The sequence below is a fragment of the Gossypium hirsutum genome, chromosome A08 (assembly GCF_007990345.1).
Source record: "Gossypium hirsutum isolate 1008001.06 chromosome A08, Gossypium_hirsutum_v2.1, whole genome shotgun sequence".
In the NCBI taxonomy this organism is placed as follows: domain Eukaryota; kingdom Viridiplantae; phylum Streptophyta; class Magnoliopsida; order Malvales; family Malvaceae; genus Gossypium; species Gossypium hirsutum.
In genome coordinates this window covers 124,332,272-124,344,446 of record NC_053431.1, presented here as the reverse complement: position 1 = coordinate 124,344,446, position 12,175 = coordinate 124,332,272, and the positions used below count along the sequence as shown (strand labels likewise).

At 32.9% G+C, this 12,175-nt stretch overlaps 1 protein-coding gene and 1 long non-coding RNA gene across 2 annotated transcripts; one reads left to right on the top strand and one right to left on the bottom strand.

The window, feature by feature from the left end:
• Nucleotides 1-359: 359 nt before the first annotated feature.
• Nucleotides 360-1,732, top strand: LOC107940240 (uncharacterized). The gene is made up of 2 exons (XR_001695400.2): nt 360-1,072; nt 1,357-1,732. It is a non-coding gene; the product is annotated as an uncharacterized lncRNA (long non-coding RNA).
• Nucleotides 1,733-3,197: 1,465 nt separating this feature from the next.
• On the bottom strand, nt 3,198-7,977 carry LOC107940246 (cellulose synthase-like protein D3). Its single transcript, XM_016873686.2, has 3 exons — nt 7,505-7,977; nt 6,094-6,998; nt 3,198-5,959 (listed from the first exon to the last, which is right to left on the bottom strand). Exons 2-3 carry the CDS (start codon nt 6,960-6,962, stop codon nt 3,397-3,399), a joined length of 3,432 nt encoding a protein of 1,143 aa, XP_016729175.2. The 5' UTR covers nt 6,963-6,998; nt 7,505-7,977; the 3' UTR covers nt 3,198-3,396.
• Nucleotides 7,978-12,175: the final 4,198 nt, after the last annotated feature.

The window sequence follows — 12,175 nt, the reverse complement described above, 5'->3', positions numbered from 1 at the left end:
ACATATAAAATAATATAACAAAATAACATATAGAAACTTAAAATGGATAATATATAAAATGGTTTAACATAAATAACGTATAAAAATATTTAGAATAAATAATATGAAAAGAGAAATTTGAAATAAATAAGGTATAAAAACAGTTTAAATAGAAAAACACATGTATATAAATAATCCAAAATAAATAATATATAAAAGTTTAAAGTATATAAATAATTTCAAAATAAATAATATATATAAAAGTTTAAAGTATATAAATAATTTCAAAATAAATAAGATATAATATTTTGAAGTATATAAGTAATTTCAAAATAAATAAGACATAATAATTTGAAGTATATAAATAATTTCAAAATAAACAAGATATAATAATTTGAAGTATATAATGTAGGAACCTAAAATGAATAATAATAACATATCTTAAAAAATGAAAAAAGAAATAAATAAATCAATTAAACAGACCAAGGATTAAGTTGAAATAGAATTAAAATTTAGGGTATAAATTATAAATAATAGAAAATAGGCTGTCGAGGGCCTAGATGAAACACGCTGAAACAAATGAGGGACTAATTGGGAAATATCCCCAGCCCTCATGCGCTATGTTTCGAGATAGACCATACTGAAACGAAAACAAAAACATGCGGCAAAAATTAAAAAAAATAAAAGAAGCATAAAAGGATCACATTGCAAGGTCTCGCAAAAGCGGAGGGACCTCGAACATAAATTTCCCAATAGTGGGAAACACGAGGATCCCCCTGGGTACGGGTCGGGTCGCGCAGGCAAAGGCTCCATACGGCGCCGCACTAGGGCTCAGGGTGCAAAACGACACCGTTTTATTGCTTTATTTAAGTTAAAAAATTTTATTTTTGCTTCATTTTTGCCTCCTTCTCTAAAAAATCAGAAAAACACTCCCTTTTTCCCCATTTATAAATCTCTGTTAGGGTTTGGAAACCCCTCCCCTTTTGCGCCTTCAGCCCGTCGATCGATAGGAAGAAAGTCTCTCCTCTCCTCCTTTTGGGTCTGATTTCAGCAATAGAGAGAGTCTCCAGCGACACAATCACAAGGATTCCGGGTAAGCCCTCTCCTCATCTTATTATTTTTGTTTAGAAGAGATTTATAAATAAAAGATAAAAAAAATATAAAAAAGAAAAGAACACAAAAATGGAAATCGAAATCAACCTTTTTTTTGCTTCTATTTTTGCTTTTTGATTGCTTAATATGCGTAAAAAATACAAAGTGATATGCCTTGGTTTTTATAACCGAATTACATAGATCCATTTTGTTTTTTTTTTTTGCTTATTGTCTGCTACTATTTTTTGTTTTTTTCCTCTTTGTTTTTTGCATGTTGCGTGTTAGGTTCGTCTTGCAGGTGTCAGACGAGTGGAGGCCGGCGATGGCGTGCGGGGAAGGCTCTGCGCGAAGTGACCAGTGGTTGGCCTAGTGTGCGGCTGCTGGAGGCTTGAGGGCTAGGGTTTGCTGCTGAAAAATTTTAAGCAAGTGGGCTATTAAGGTTTAGGTTATTGAGTTTATTTTGGGTTTTAAATTTTGGGCTGGTGTGGGTTTTGTAAATGGACATTTATTTTGGACTATTTTATTTTTATTTGGGTTTTATTTTTTTAGGCCAAAATTGGCTATTACACAGAGAATTAAGGTAGCCTTATCCTCACATCATCGATAAGAATGTTGTTGGATTGGATGTTGACATCAAGAAATTAGTCTCCCTTCTCGTTGACTAGGAAACTCATGGCACTAAAGGTTGTTTGCATATGTGGAATGGATGGTCTAGGAAAGATCACTCTTGCCAAGAATATATATCGGTATAGCCAAGTCATTAGTCATTTCAAGTACTTAGTTTTGGTATACGTTTTTCAACGGTGCCAAAAAAAAATTGAGAAAATATTTTATCTAGTTTCAAAATTTTAGATAAAAATGATAGGAAGATAATGGACGAAGAATTAGCATAGAAGTTGTTTACTTCCACGGAAGATAAAAAATATTTAATGATAATTGATGATATTTGGAGTAAGGTTTTGGAATACTCTAAAACCTGCATAAAGGAATAGCAATAACAATAGCAAGATATTGCTCACCTCTTGAAATAAAGAGATACTTTCACATGCCGATATAAAAAGTTGTGAGCTGCAGTATCTAAATAGCGAGCAAAGCTATTATATTTCCTCAAATTGATTCTACAATGTAATTTATTTTAAATTTTTGATGTATACATATAGCAATATTTTACTCTATTTTCTAAATTTATTTTTCGTTTTTTAAAACTTTATTTCGACAATAATTAAAAATTTTAAAACATCAAAATTTCTAGATTTATGGCACACTCACAATATGGGTGAATTTTTTTTTATATTAGATATATTTTTTTAAAAGATTCACATAAAAATTAGTTGATTCTTTAATTATAATAATAAAATTAATTATTTATCATGTATGGTGTTTTGGGTTCAAATCTGATTATAACTAACTTTTTATCGATAAGCACCCTTGTACAAATATAACTTAATTAGTATATGAGAAAAAAGTTTAATAATTTTATAATTAAATTGATAAATTTATCTATGAATTATATTTACCTGCGTGTAAGGTAAACTATTAATTAAGATATTAAAACACTTAAAATGAGTATTGATTAAATAAAAGAAATAAAAGCTTTGTAATTTCTTAATTAATAGTTTATGTTACTTATATAAATATAATTAATAGGTAAATTTAATATATTTTTATATTAAAAAATAAATTAAAATATATTTTATAGATAATCATAACATTAATCATTTAATTATTGTATACTTGGTTAAAATTTGGGTTTAAGGTTAGCAATCAATTTTTATGAGTAAATCTTCTTTTACTATGTCAATTAAAAATAAAACTTACATAATATTTTAAAAAATAAAATTTAAAATAATTAAATGCATGTTGATTTTTTCAATTAAATCTTAACTCGATCGACATAAACATTATTATCAATATAAGACAACATAAATTTGAATGCGCTAAAATATATTATCCTACTATTTAATTTTTTTATAAAAATATCGTGCAAATACGATATTCCAATCTCAACATATACAATATTTTTTTCTTCAATTCTAGAGAGTATCCAAGTTTGTTTTTCTAACTATAAGACGCAGTTAAATTCGGTTTTTGCTCATCAATCAATCCAAGTTTCGAAAGTAAACAAGTTAAGCATATAAAAATGGCTATCCATAACAAAAAATAATTTGAGGTACAATTGAGTGATCCATATAAAAACATCAGCAAGGACATGTATATATAGAACATGACTAGTATTTTTCACAGGCATAATCGGCTTGTACGGGAAAAAGGAAAGAATGAAGGAATGTCATTGAACCGATTCGCCTTAGCGTAAAGAATGCCGGATCAAGGGAACTGGAACGAGCCTCCGATTTGGTTAGTACCGGATGGGGGATTTATTGCGACCCAAAGGAGGGATATGGTAATGGCAATAAGACCCGACCACACAAAAACGATGGTAGGCGTACGCCCTCTTCTTCCCATAAGCCCTTTAGCAAAGGGATAGAGATGAGCCAAAACCCAAAAACTGAAGAAAACTCCACCGAGCAGACGGCTCCACTGAGGTATGACGCTGTAAACTGTTCGGCTAAACCCGACCGCTATCGCTATTAAGTTGACCATCATGATTGTTATCGGTGGTATCATCAGGGACGTCCATTTGACAACGTAGAGATCAGCATACTCATCATCCAAATCGTCCCCCCCAGATTTTGATGTCAAAGTGAACGAAATCTCGATCCCAGCAATCACTTTCAATAGCCCTTGAAGCACAGCAGCAAGATGGGCACTTGTGCCCCCAATTAACCAAAACTGCTCGTTTCTCCACCATTCTTCTAACTCAATACCAGACCACTTGATTTCTAGCACGGCAAGCAAACAAAGAGTTACAGTAATGATGAGGAGGTATGTAAGGAAAGTGACATTGAGGGTCTGCACGATGAACTGGCCGGAGAAGAGGGAAAGTGCGGGAAGGAAGCAGTAGACAATCAGGAAAATCGAGGTGAAGGGGTAGATTCCGACGTTTAGATATGCAATCCTCTGCAATAACTTCATTCGTGGACTGGCGAGGAGAGCATTGTTACGGGAAAAGAAGATCTCAACAGAGCCAGTTGCCCAACGCAGGACTTGGTGAAGTCGATCAGTGAGATTGATCGGAGCGGTTCCACGGAAAGCATCACGTTTGGTCACACAATAAACTGATTTCCATCCTCTGTTGTGCATTCTATATCCAGTGACCACATCTTCGGTAACGGAACCATAAATCCACCCAACACGCTGTCCCCACTCAGTCTTGTCCTCGTACCAGCACGAAATAACACTGATTGCCTCAGCAACAGTTGAGGCATCTAGAAGTTCACGAGGAATAGTTAAAGCACCAGGGGGGCGCCCATTCTTCACAGCTGGATGATCCGCAAGGGGACGACCTTGAAACTCCGCCACTGGAATTGAATCAATGAGAAATGTTGAGTTGCCGAACCGCTTCGGAAGCAACGATAGGTTCATCTCTTCATCATCGGAATCACCCATTCTCAGCGCACGATTCTCCTCCGGGGTGTGTGCCATTGAAGAATGCTTTCTGCTACGACCAAAGCAGCAACTGCAGCAACCAGCATGGTGTTCTTTTGATCGAGGCGGGTCAAAGCCATAAAGCGCAATCCTTCGAAAGAGGCATCCGGTTCCAACATAGACAGGACCCATAAGACCATCAAGAGCTCTCATGTTCACATCAAAGAAAACAGTATTGTGATTGGCATATCGATCCGAAGGGTCAATACCCTCAAACCTCTGAGGGAACTGGACATAACAAAGGCGGTCACCTCCTCGATCCATCATGAAACACATGCCTTCCCTCATTGCCTGAGAGTTGTAGATATAGTGGTCACAGTCGAGGTTCAGGATAAATGGACCATTCGACATAATTGCAGACGCCCGAACCAGGGCATTCATGGCACCTGCCTTCTTGTTGTGATCATAGCCTGGGCGCTTCTCACGAGAAACATAAACAAGCAATGGGAGACGAATATCAACATCAGTGAGATCAATTAGCCCATCCTCAGCAGTTCCATGTAGTGGTTCATCACTTGGAGGTTTCAACATCACCTGTATTATACCAGCATGGTCACCCCGAGAGTGATCGGTTGATGGATTCAACCAAGTCCCAGGCCAATGAGTTCCATCAGCCATCCATGTCGCTTTCGGGATTTTCACACTCTCTATAGGTTCATCCCCTCTGTTCTGTCTCTGAAGCTTCATTGCCTTGATTTCCTCCCTTGCATGAAAGGCATCGGATCTACGGCGAATGGAGTCCGGCAAACCATTGATACGGACCTTGAATTCATCATATTCACGTTTAACTCGCCGTCGGTCCTTAACAAAATCTGGTTTGACTTTATTCTTGTAAGGATCTCTCTTCAAATTGAAGTAAGATTCCGGATTCCTCGGTTCAATATCATGTTTACGACAAAAAGGAACCCATACATTAGCAAAACTCGCTGCTTCAGCCATAGCCTCGAACGTTAAAAGTGCTCCTCCGTCATCAGAAACATAACAAGCAAGTTTTTCAACGGGGTAGTTGGCTGCTAGAATTGACAAGATAGTGTTTGCAGTGACAAGAGGTGGTTCTTTCTCAGGATCCGCAGTAGAGACAAATACATCGATTCCTGGAAGGTCAGACTTTCCAGTAGGGTTGCTAGGACTTGGTGTTTCAAATTTTTCCTTCAGCACGTTAAGGTCTGTAGCACGATTAATTGGACAGAGCTTTGGCAGTTGGTCGAGAAGCCATGAAAAAGCAAACCAAATTTCACAAACAACAGACATTCCCCATAGCCATATCGCATCTTTGTTCGGATTGGTGACCCTCCAAGCCAAAAACAAGCCAAGGACAACAACTCGTATAAATATTAAAAGCCTGCAAGCATAATATGACATTGCAAGCAAAGTTAAGGTAATGACGGAAGACCAACAACAAAGATACAAATATTCAAAGATGCGACATAGTGAAGAAATATAACATGTTCGATGATCTAGAAATGGAGACAATACCGATATGGACTCAGAATGGCTGCTGGTATTTTTAATTTCCGAGTGAGAGGCCTCCACGGTTTGTTCATCAACTCTGTTGGCTCAGCAGCTTCATCATCGTCTCCGTTTCCTAGGTTACCATCCTTTGGCCATATAGCATTGCCATAACCATAAGTCCCTCTAGTCTCAAACAACCACCGATTGTGATCAAAGTCTCCAGTTTGACTCCTCATCAGGGCCGACTTTGTTGACTTCATTAAAGACAATCTCCTCTCCATTTTGGACATTGTACTCGGAGGAGGTAGTGGAAGTGGCCTGGTATTACTATCCACAGCTGTTTCATCGAGATCCGTGTTCTTATACGGCTCCTTACACCCAGGGCATATTCCACCCCCAGTTTTCACCGCATCAATGTAACAATCCCGACAGATTTTGAAATCACACTCACAAGGGAGAATATCTAGACCGCGTTCATCGCTCATCACATTTGCATCACACCCAGGAATTGCACATGAAGATCCCTTTGCACCAGCCATCTGGGGATGGTTTGTTTCAGACTCGATCACCTTGTCCATAAGATGAGCTCGTGTAACACTATTGAATCCACCGGTAAAAAGTGAATTTGACACGTATTGCTCTTCAACCTTCTGAGAAATAGAAGGGTCCATTGGTTGGTTGTCTGGGGTGGGCGGTATATGCACCGTATAGTTCATGAAATCACTACAACCAAGCTCACTGTCAAGATCATCCCTTGAGTAGCTCACGTATCGACCCGAGGAAGTTCTCCGTGCAAATGTCACAGTTGGAGGCACTGGAGGCTTATGTGACTCAGCTGCATCCGATGAAATCGATAAAGATGATCGACTCCCTTTGAAGGACCTCGATGCCATCCTTTTAGTACTTACAGAGAACTATCCCAAAAAATCCTGAATTTCCATAATTCAACATATTATCACTATAAGCACTAATAAAGATTTTACTCAAATATGCAAATTTCAACAATTGATAGTAAAAACAACTAAATCATATATAACTTTAAGTTCAAATTAAGTCAAAATCAGCAAACAAATGGAATAGCTAAATCTTTTTTTTCCTTAGGTTCCCACAGTTTCTTAGCAACCAAACAGGTCTCACATAACACTAAATATACACAGAGAAAGTAAAGAAACACAAATAAACATACCTGAAAATTAAAACTAAAACTTCAAGTTCAACCCCACAAAAAAAACTAAAAAAATACCCTATATCAAAATCTCAAAATTTCCCTCTCTTTCTCTCTCATTTTCCAATCAACCAAACAAAAAGGCTTCAAAGAAACAATTAAAAACCCAATTTTCCTTAAAGGAAGAAAAAGATCAAAACATGACTAAAAACAAAGCAAAGAACAGATCTTTGACATAGCATTAGCAACACCAACAAGATAAAACCTCACCTTTTATACTTTCTGTCAACTTCCAAAAAGAAAGCACTTGAAAATCTTTATAAAAAAAAGGGATATTATTTAAAACCCTTTTTCTTTGTCCAATCTTGACATAGCCTTATAAAAACCCTGAACAATTCAAACTGTTCATATTCTATGATTCTCTTGAGTTGTTGGTCTCCAACTGTTGCCTGTTAAACCTTTGTAAGAAAAAAATATGAAAAAGAGACCAAGTCGTGAGAAGCAAAACTACAAGCACTAAGATATCACGACTGGTCGAGTATATGGTTATTTTAAGGCATGAAATCAAAAAAGAGCGTGTTTTTTTGTATATGGTAAGGATGAGTTGGGATTCATTTTTGTAATAAAAAATAAAGGAAAATTTCTTAATAAATGGGGTTTTTTTAAATTGGAAGTGGTGAAGTGAAGGGGAAGAGAACGTGTGAATGGATCATGAAAGTTTATGAGTTGGTCATTGCCGGCCTACCATCATTTTGATTTTTTTTAATATAAATTAAAAATAATATTTTGGATTCTTTTGTAGTAATTTTTTTTATATATCAACACTTCAATCTGTATTTAATGCTGGTAAAAAGGGGTCTGTATTTAACGGAAATTGTTCATGATTTTTAAAATTGAATCCGTGATTAAATCGGTAGTATTATCAATTTTTTGTCAGATAATTGGTTTGGAATGTTAAATAAATTATTAAAAAATTTATAACAATTAAAATATATATTTAAATATATATATATTAATTGATTTTTGATTTGATCAATCTAACTATTTGAATGTATTGAACAGATTTGTTAATATTTTTTTTAAAGTGAGTTTAGATGGGTGATTGAGTACAGTACGATGTGTTTAACTTATTTTTTGTTTCATGCTACAATATCATTATAGTATCTAATTTTACCGCCACCGTTATTTTTACACTAAATACACCGCCCATTCAAACCTATTCTTACTAATTTTATATATTACAATGTTTTTTGGGTATTTATATTATGAGTATCATATGACATTTGATAAGCTATGGTAAAAAATATAGAATTTATATAAAAATGCATTAAATTTTATATGATATAAAATTATAATCTTTTAAATATTTTAAATTATAATATTAAATTATATAATACAATCACTATTTTATTATTATTATTATTATTATTATTATTATGGGCAAGGCTTGTTAGGTGTTGGTTTTGGACAAAGAGAGAAAAAGGAGGTTGCTATTTTATGACCAAAAAGGAGAGAAAGAAAAGGTAAAAGAATCTTCCCGGTTCTTAATTTTGATATAATTTTTAAAAAATTAAAATAATTTAATATTTGTGAATTTTAAAAGTATTTAAAGATAATTAATTATAATATTAATATTTTTTATCAATTTTATATATTTTTAATCAGTATAACAATAAATTTATACTTCAAAATTTACACATTTTGTCTATTTATATATATACTTGAATCTAAAATTTATTTTATATATTCTTTTTGAATTTTTTAGACTCTTTAAAATTGTATCTAATTTTTAGAATCAAAACAAAATTAATAAAATGTGTATGCATTGATGAATTAATTTATTTAAATACCAATTGTTCTAAGTTTTTTAAATAAATTAATTTACTCAATATTGAAATTAAGAGAAACTATAAAAAATTTAAAATAAAAGAACATAAATTCATTAAATTTAGGAGTATGGTGGGAATTTTCTTTTTTATTATTATTGGTTACTTTTCTTTCTTTTATGGCCAAAATAATAATAAAAAATAGCATTTTATTATTATTATTTGATATTTGTTTATTGTTATTATTTGAATTTTGAATTTTGGGGGTTTAGGTGTTGGTTCCTATTGACCAAAAGGGGGAAAACGAGTAAAAAGAATCGTTGATCATTAATATTAGGATGAGGGTATTATGGGAATTTCGGTAGAAGATAAGAGAAAAGGGTATTGATGACATTTTGTCAAATGGAAATGTTCCGTTTTTTCAAAAATGTTCATGCCAACGCGAAAAACTCACATGTTCCATCATTGTTTGTTTGATATTCCTTTTTGTCTTCAGACGGATTTTATCTTTTGTGATGTGACTTTTTTGTCCTTCCCACGAGAGATGATGATTGAAGTTAATACGTTGATATTGGGTGTGTTTGATAAGAGGTTACAAGGCTTTTTTACTAAAAGAAATTAAAAAAAAAGAATTATTTATCAAAATAGGTTGTCAGCCTAATTATATACGAAAATGAGGTGTTTTGTTCATTCGCGCCTATCTGACAGGCGCAAATGATTATTTTATATTAAATTTCTTTTTTTTTGTTTTTTAAATAAAATATTATTTTTTTTATTTTTATTAAAAATATTTAAATATATATACTGGTAAAAATACGGTTTAACAGGTCAAAATACGGGTAAAAAGGAATCGAGCCTATCGGATAGGCGCGATTAATCGCTCCTGGTAGATAGGCGCAAATTGGCAGCCCGAACAGTGCACCTCCAACTGCTGCATGCTGCCCACGGCGCTGGCCCTGTTGCCCGAACAGTCCCTCCCTGCAGCCTCTGTAATTTATAAATTTATTCTCAAATTTTTACTTTATGGGAATCGAACCAACTCATTCAAATTCAATAAAAATAATAATTATGTTCAAAAATTCTTATTTCATATTTTTCCGCGTTCAATTAACAAAGTCTACCACCATGTAATTATAGTCAGCAATATTTCTAATTTTTTATTTTTTTTCTAGATAAGGGCACATCTTTATTACATCAAAAAGTAGATAAATAAACCATCAAAATTAAGTCTGATTATTGAAGAAGCATAATATCGACTCACATATTTAAACAAATATCGAGCCCGTAAAGAATGATTATTATTTTTATTTATTTGAAAATCAAGTTAAAATTTATACAAACCTATTTTTTTTAAACTTTAGCATATACATAGAATATGATTGGGACCATAAAAGAAATAATACGATTGGTAACTTTCACCTGCTACAAAGTTTAGAATATTGATATTGTATTCACCAATTATAGGAGCATAACAAATACTTCATTTATATGCCGTCTAATTAAAAACCTCTAAATTTATTTTAGTGAAAAAAACAGCATCCACCAAATGATTTGATGTGTTCATTTGTTAATCGGGGTATATATAGGGGAAAAGGTAAGCTCGTGTGGGCCCCACAACAACCATTTGCGCGTCTGAGGTAGGCACAATCATTTGCGCCTCAGAGAAAGGCTCGATTAGTCGCGCCTCTCAAGTAGGCGCAACCTGTATTCGTATTTATACGCGGGTCATACTGACCCGAAAATATTTTTTTAATATTTTTAATATAAAAACAAAAAAAATATTTTTTTAATATAAAATAATCATTCGCGCCTGTCAGATAGGCGCGAATGAAAAAAACACCCCATTTTGGTAAATAATCTGGCTGACAACCTATTTTGGTAAATAGTTTTTTTTAATTTATTTTAGTAAAAAAACCAAGTTATAATGTGTTCTAAGTTTTTGAATATTTAAAATTTAGTCCATTTTATTTTTATTTCTAGAAAGTTTGTCCTTCTATTTTTCATATTTTAAAATTTAGGTTCACTTGTTAAAATCGTTAAATTTTTTTATTAAATTCATCGTTATGACATTTTAAAATTAAAAAAATAAAATTATTTAGTAGTCATGTAACAAAAAAATAATACTATAATAAGCTCGAATTTAATAATTAAACTTGCATTAAATTTTTTGAAATGAAAAAAATTCCAAATACATGAAAAGTATAAGGACTTAGATTACATTTTAACCTATTTAAAATTTTCATTTCAATGAAAAAGGAAAAGTTCAAAGTTTTTTTTTAATTAAATTTTAATGATTACAAAGGCTCAACAAATCGGTTGAATAAGTGGATACCCAATTATACCTTGTTGAAAGTATTAAGCTGCTTTTTATTTTTTAATTAAATAATAATAAATTCTAAACCTGACATCAAGACTTTTAAAGATAAAACTTTACCATTTCAATTAATCACTAGACAATCTTTTATTGGGTAAACTATACAGGTGGTCACCCAATTTTAAAATTTTTCATTTTAGGCACTGAAAAAATTTTACAATTTAGACACTCACATTATATAGTTTGATAATTTTTATCACTTCCATTAAAATCGTAATTGAAAATCTGATGTGGGATTATTTCTAAAATTTTGTATTTTCCACATAATTCAAGTAAAACAAACAAATTATCATTTTAGTTTCCCATTCTTCAAATATAAACGAGGTTTAATCCTCCTAAAAGAATGAGGTTAAGGCTAAAAATTGAAGAAAAGAAAAGGGGCTTGAGTTTGGTTTGTGGAAAACCTATAGCTGAATCGTTTTTGTTCTGCTTTTGAGGGACCTAACTGGAAGGCAACTTTTTTTTTTGCATTTGGAAGTTGAATGATGTGTTTTAATCCCTAAAAAATTATTATTATTTGCTTTGCAGCTTCTGCCTTTCAATCTCAGTTAAGGGTGGTGGGAATGTTTAGCGAAGGGATATTTTGGTGTAGGTGCTCCGATTCAGCTTACACAATCTTAGATCCTGGTAATTGCATTTCTAGGGCAACTCCAATATCCTTAGTTCTTCATTCCATTCTTTTAAAAACTAAAGGTATGAACATATATTTCGAAAGGGGAAACTAAAGCTACTCGGTATCTC

Coding starts and splice junctions, on each gene's coding strand:
- LOC107940246 (XM_016873686.2), bottom strand. CDS start 6,962: ATGGCATCGAGGTCCTTCAAAGGGAGTCGATCATCTTTATCGATTTCA. Junction 5,960..6,093: donor GCCATTCTGAGTCCATATCG/GTATTGTCTCCA, acceptor TTATGCTTGCAG/GCTTTTAATATTTATACGAG.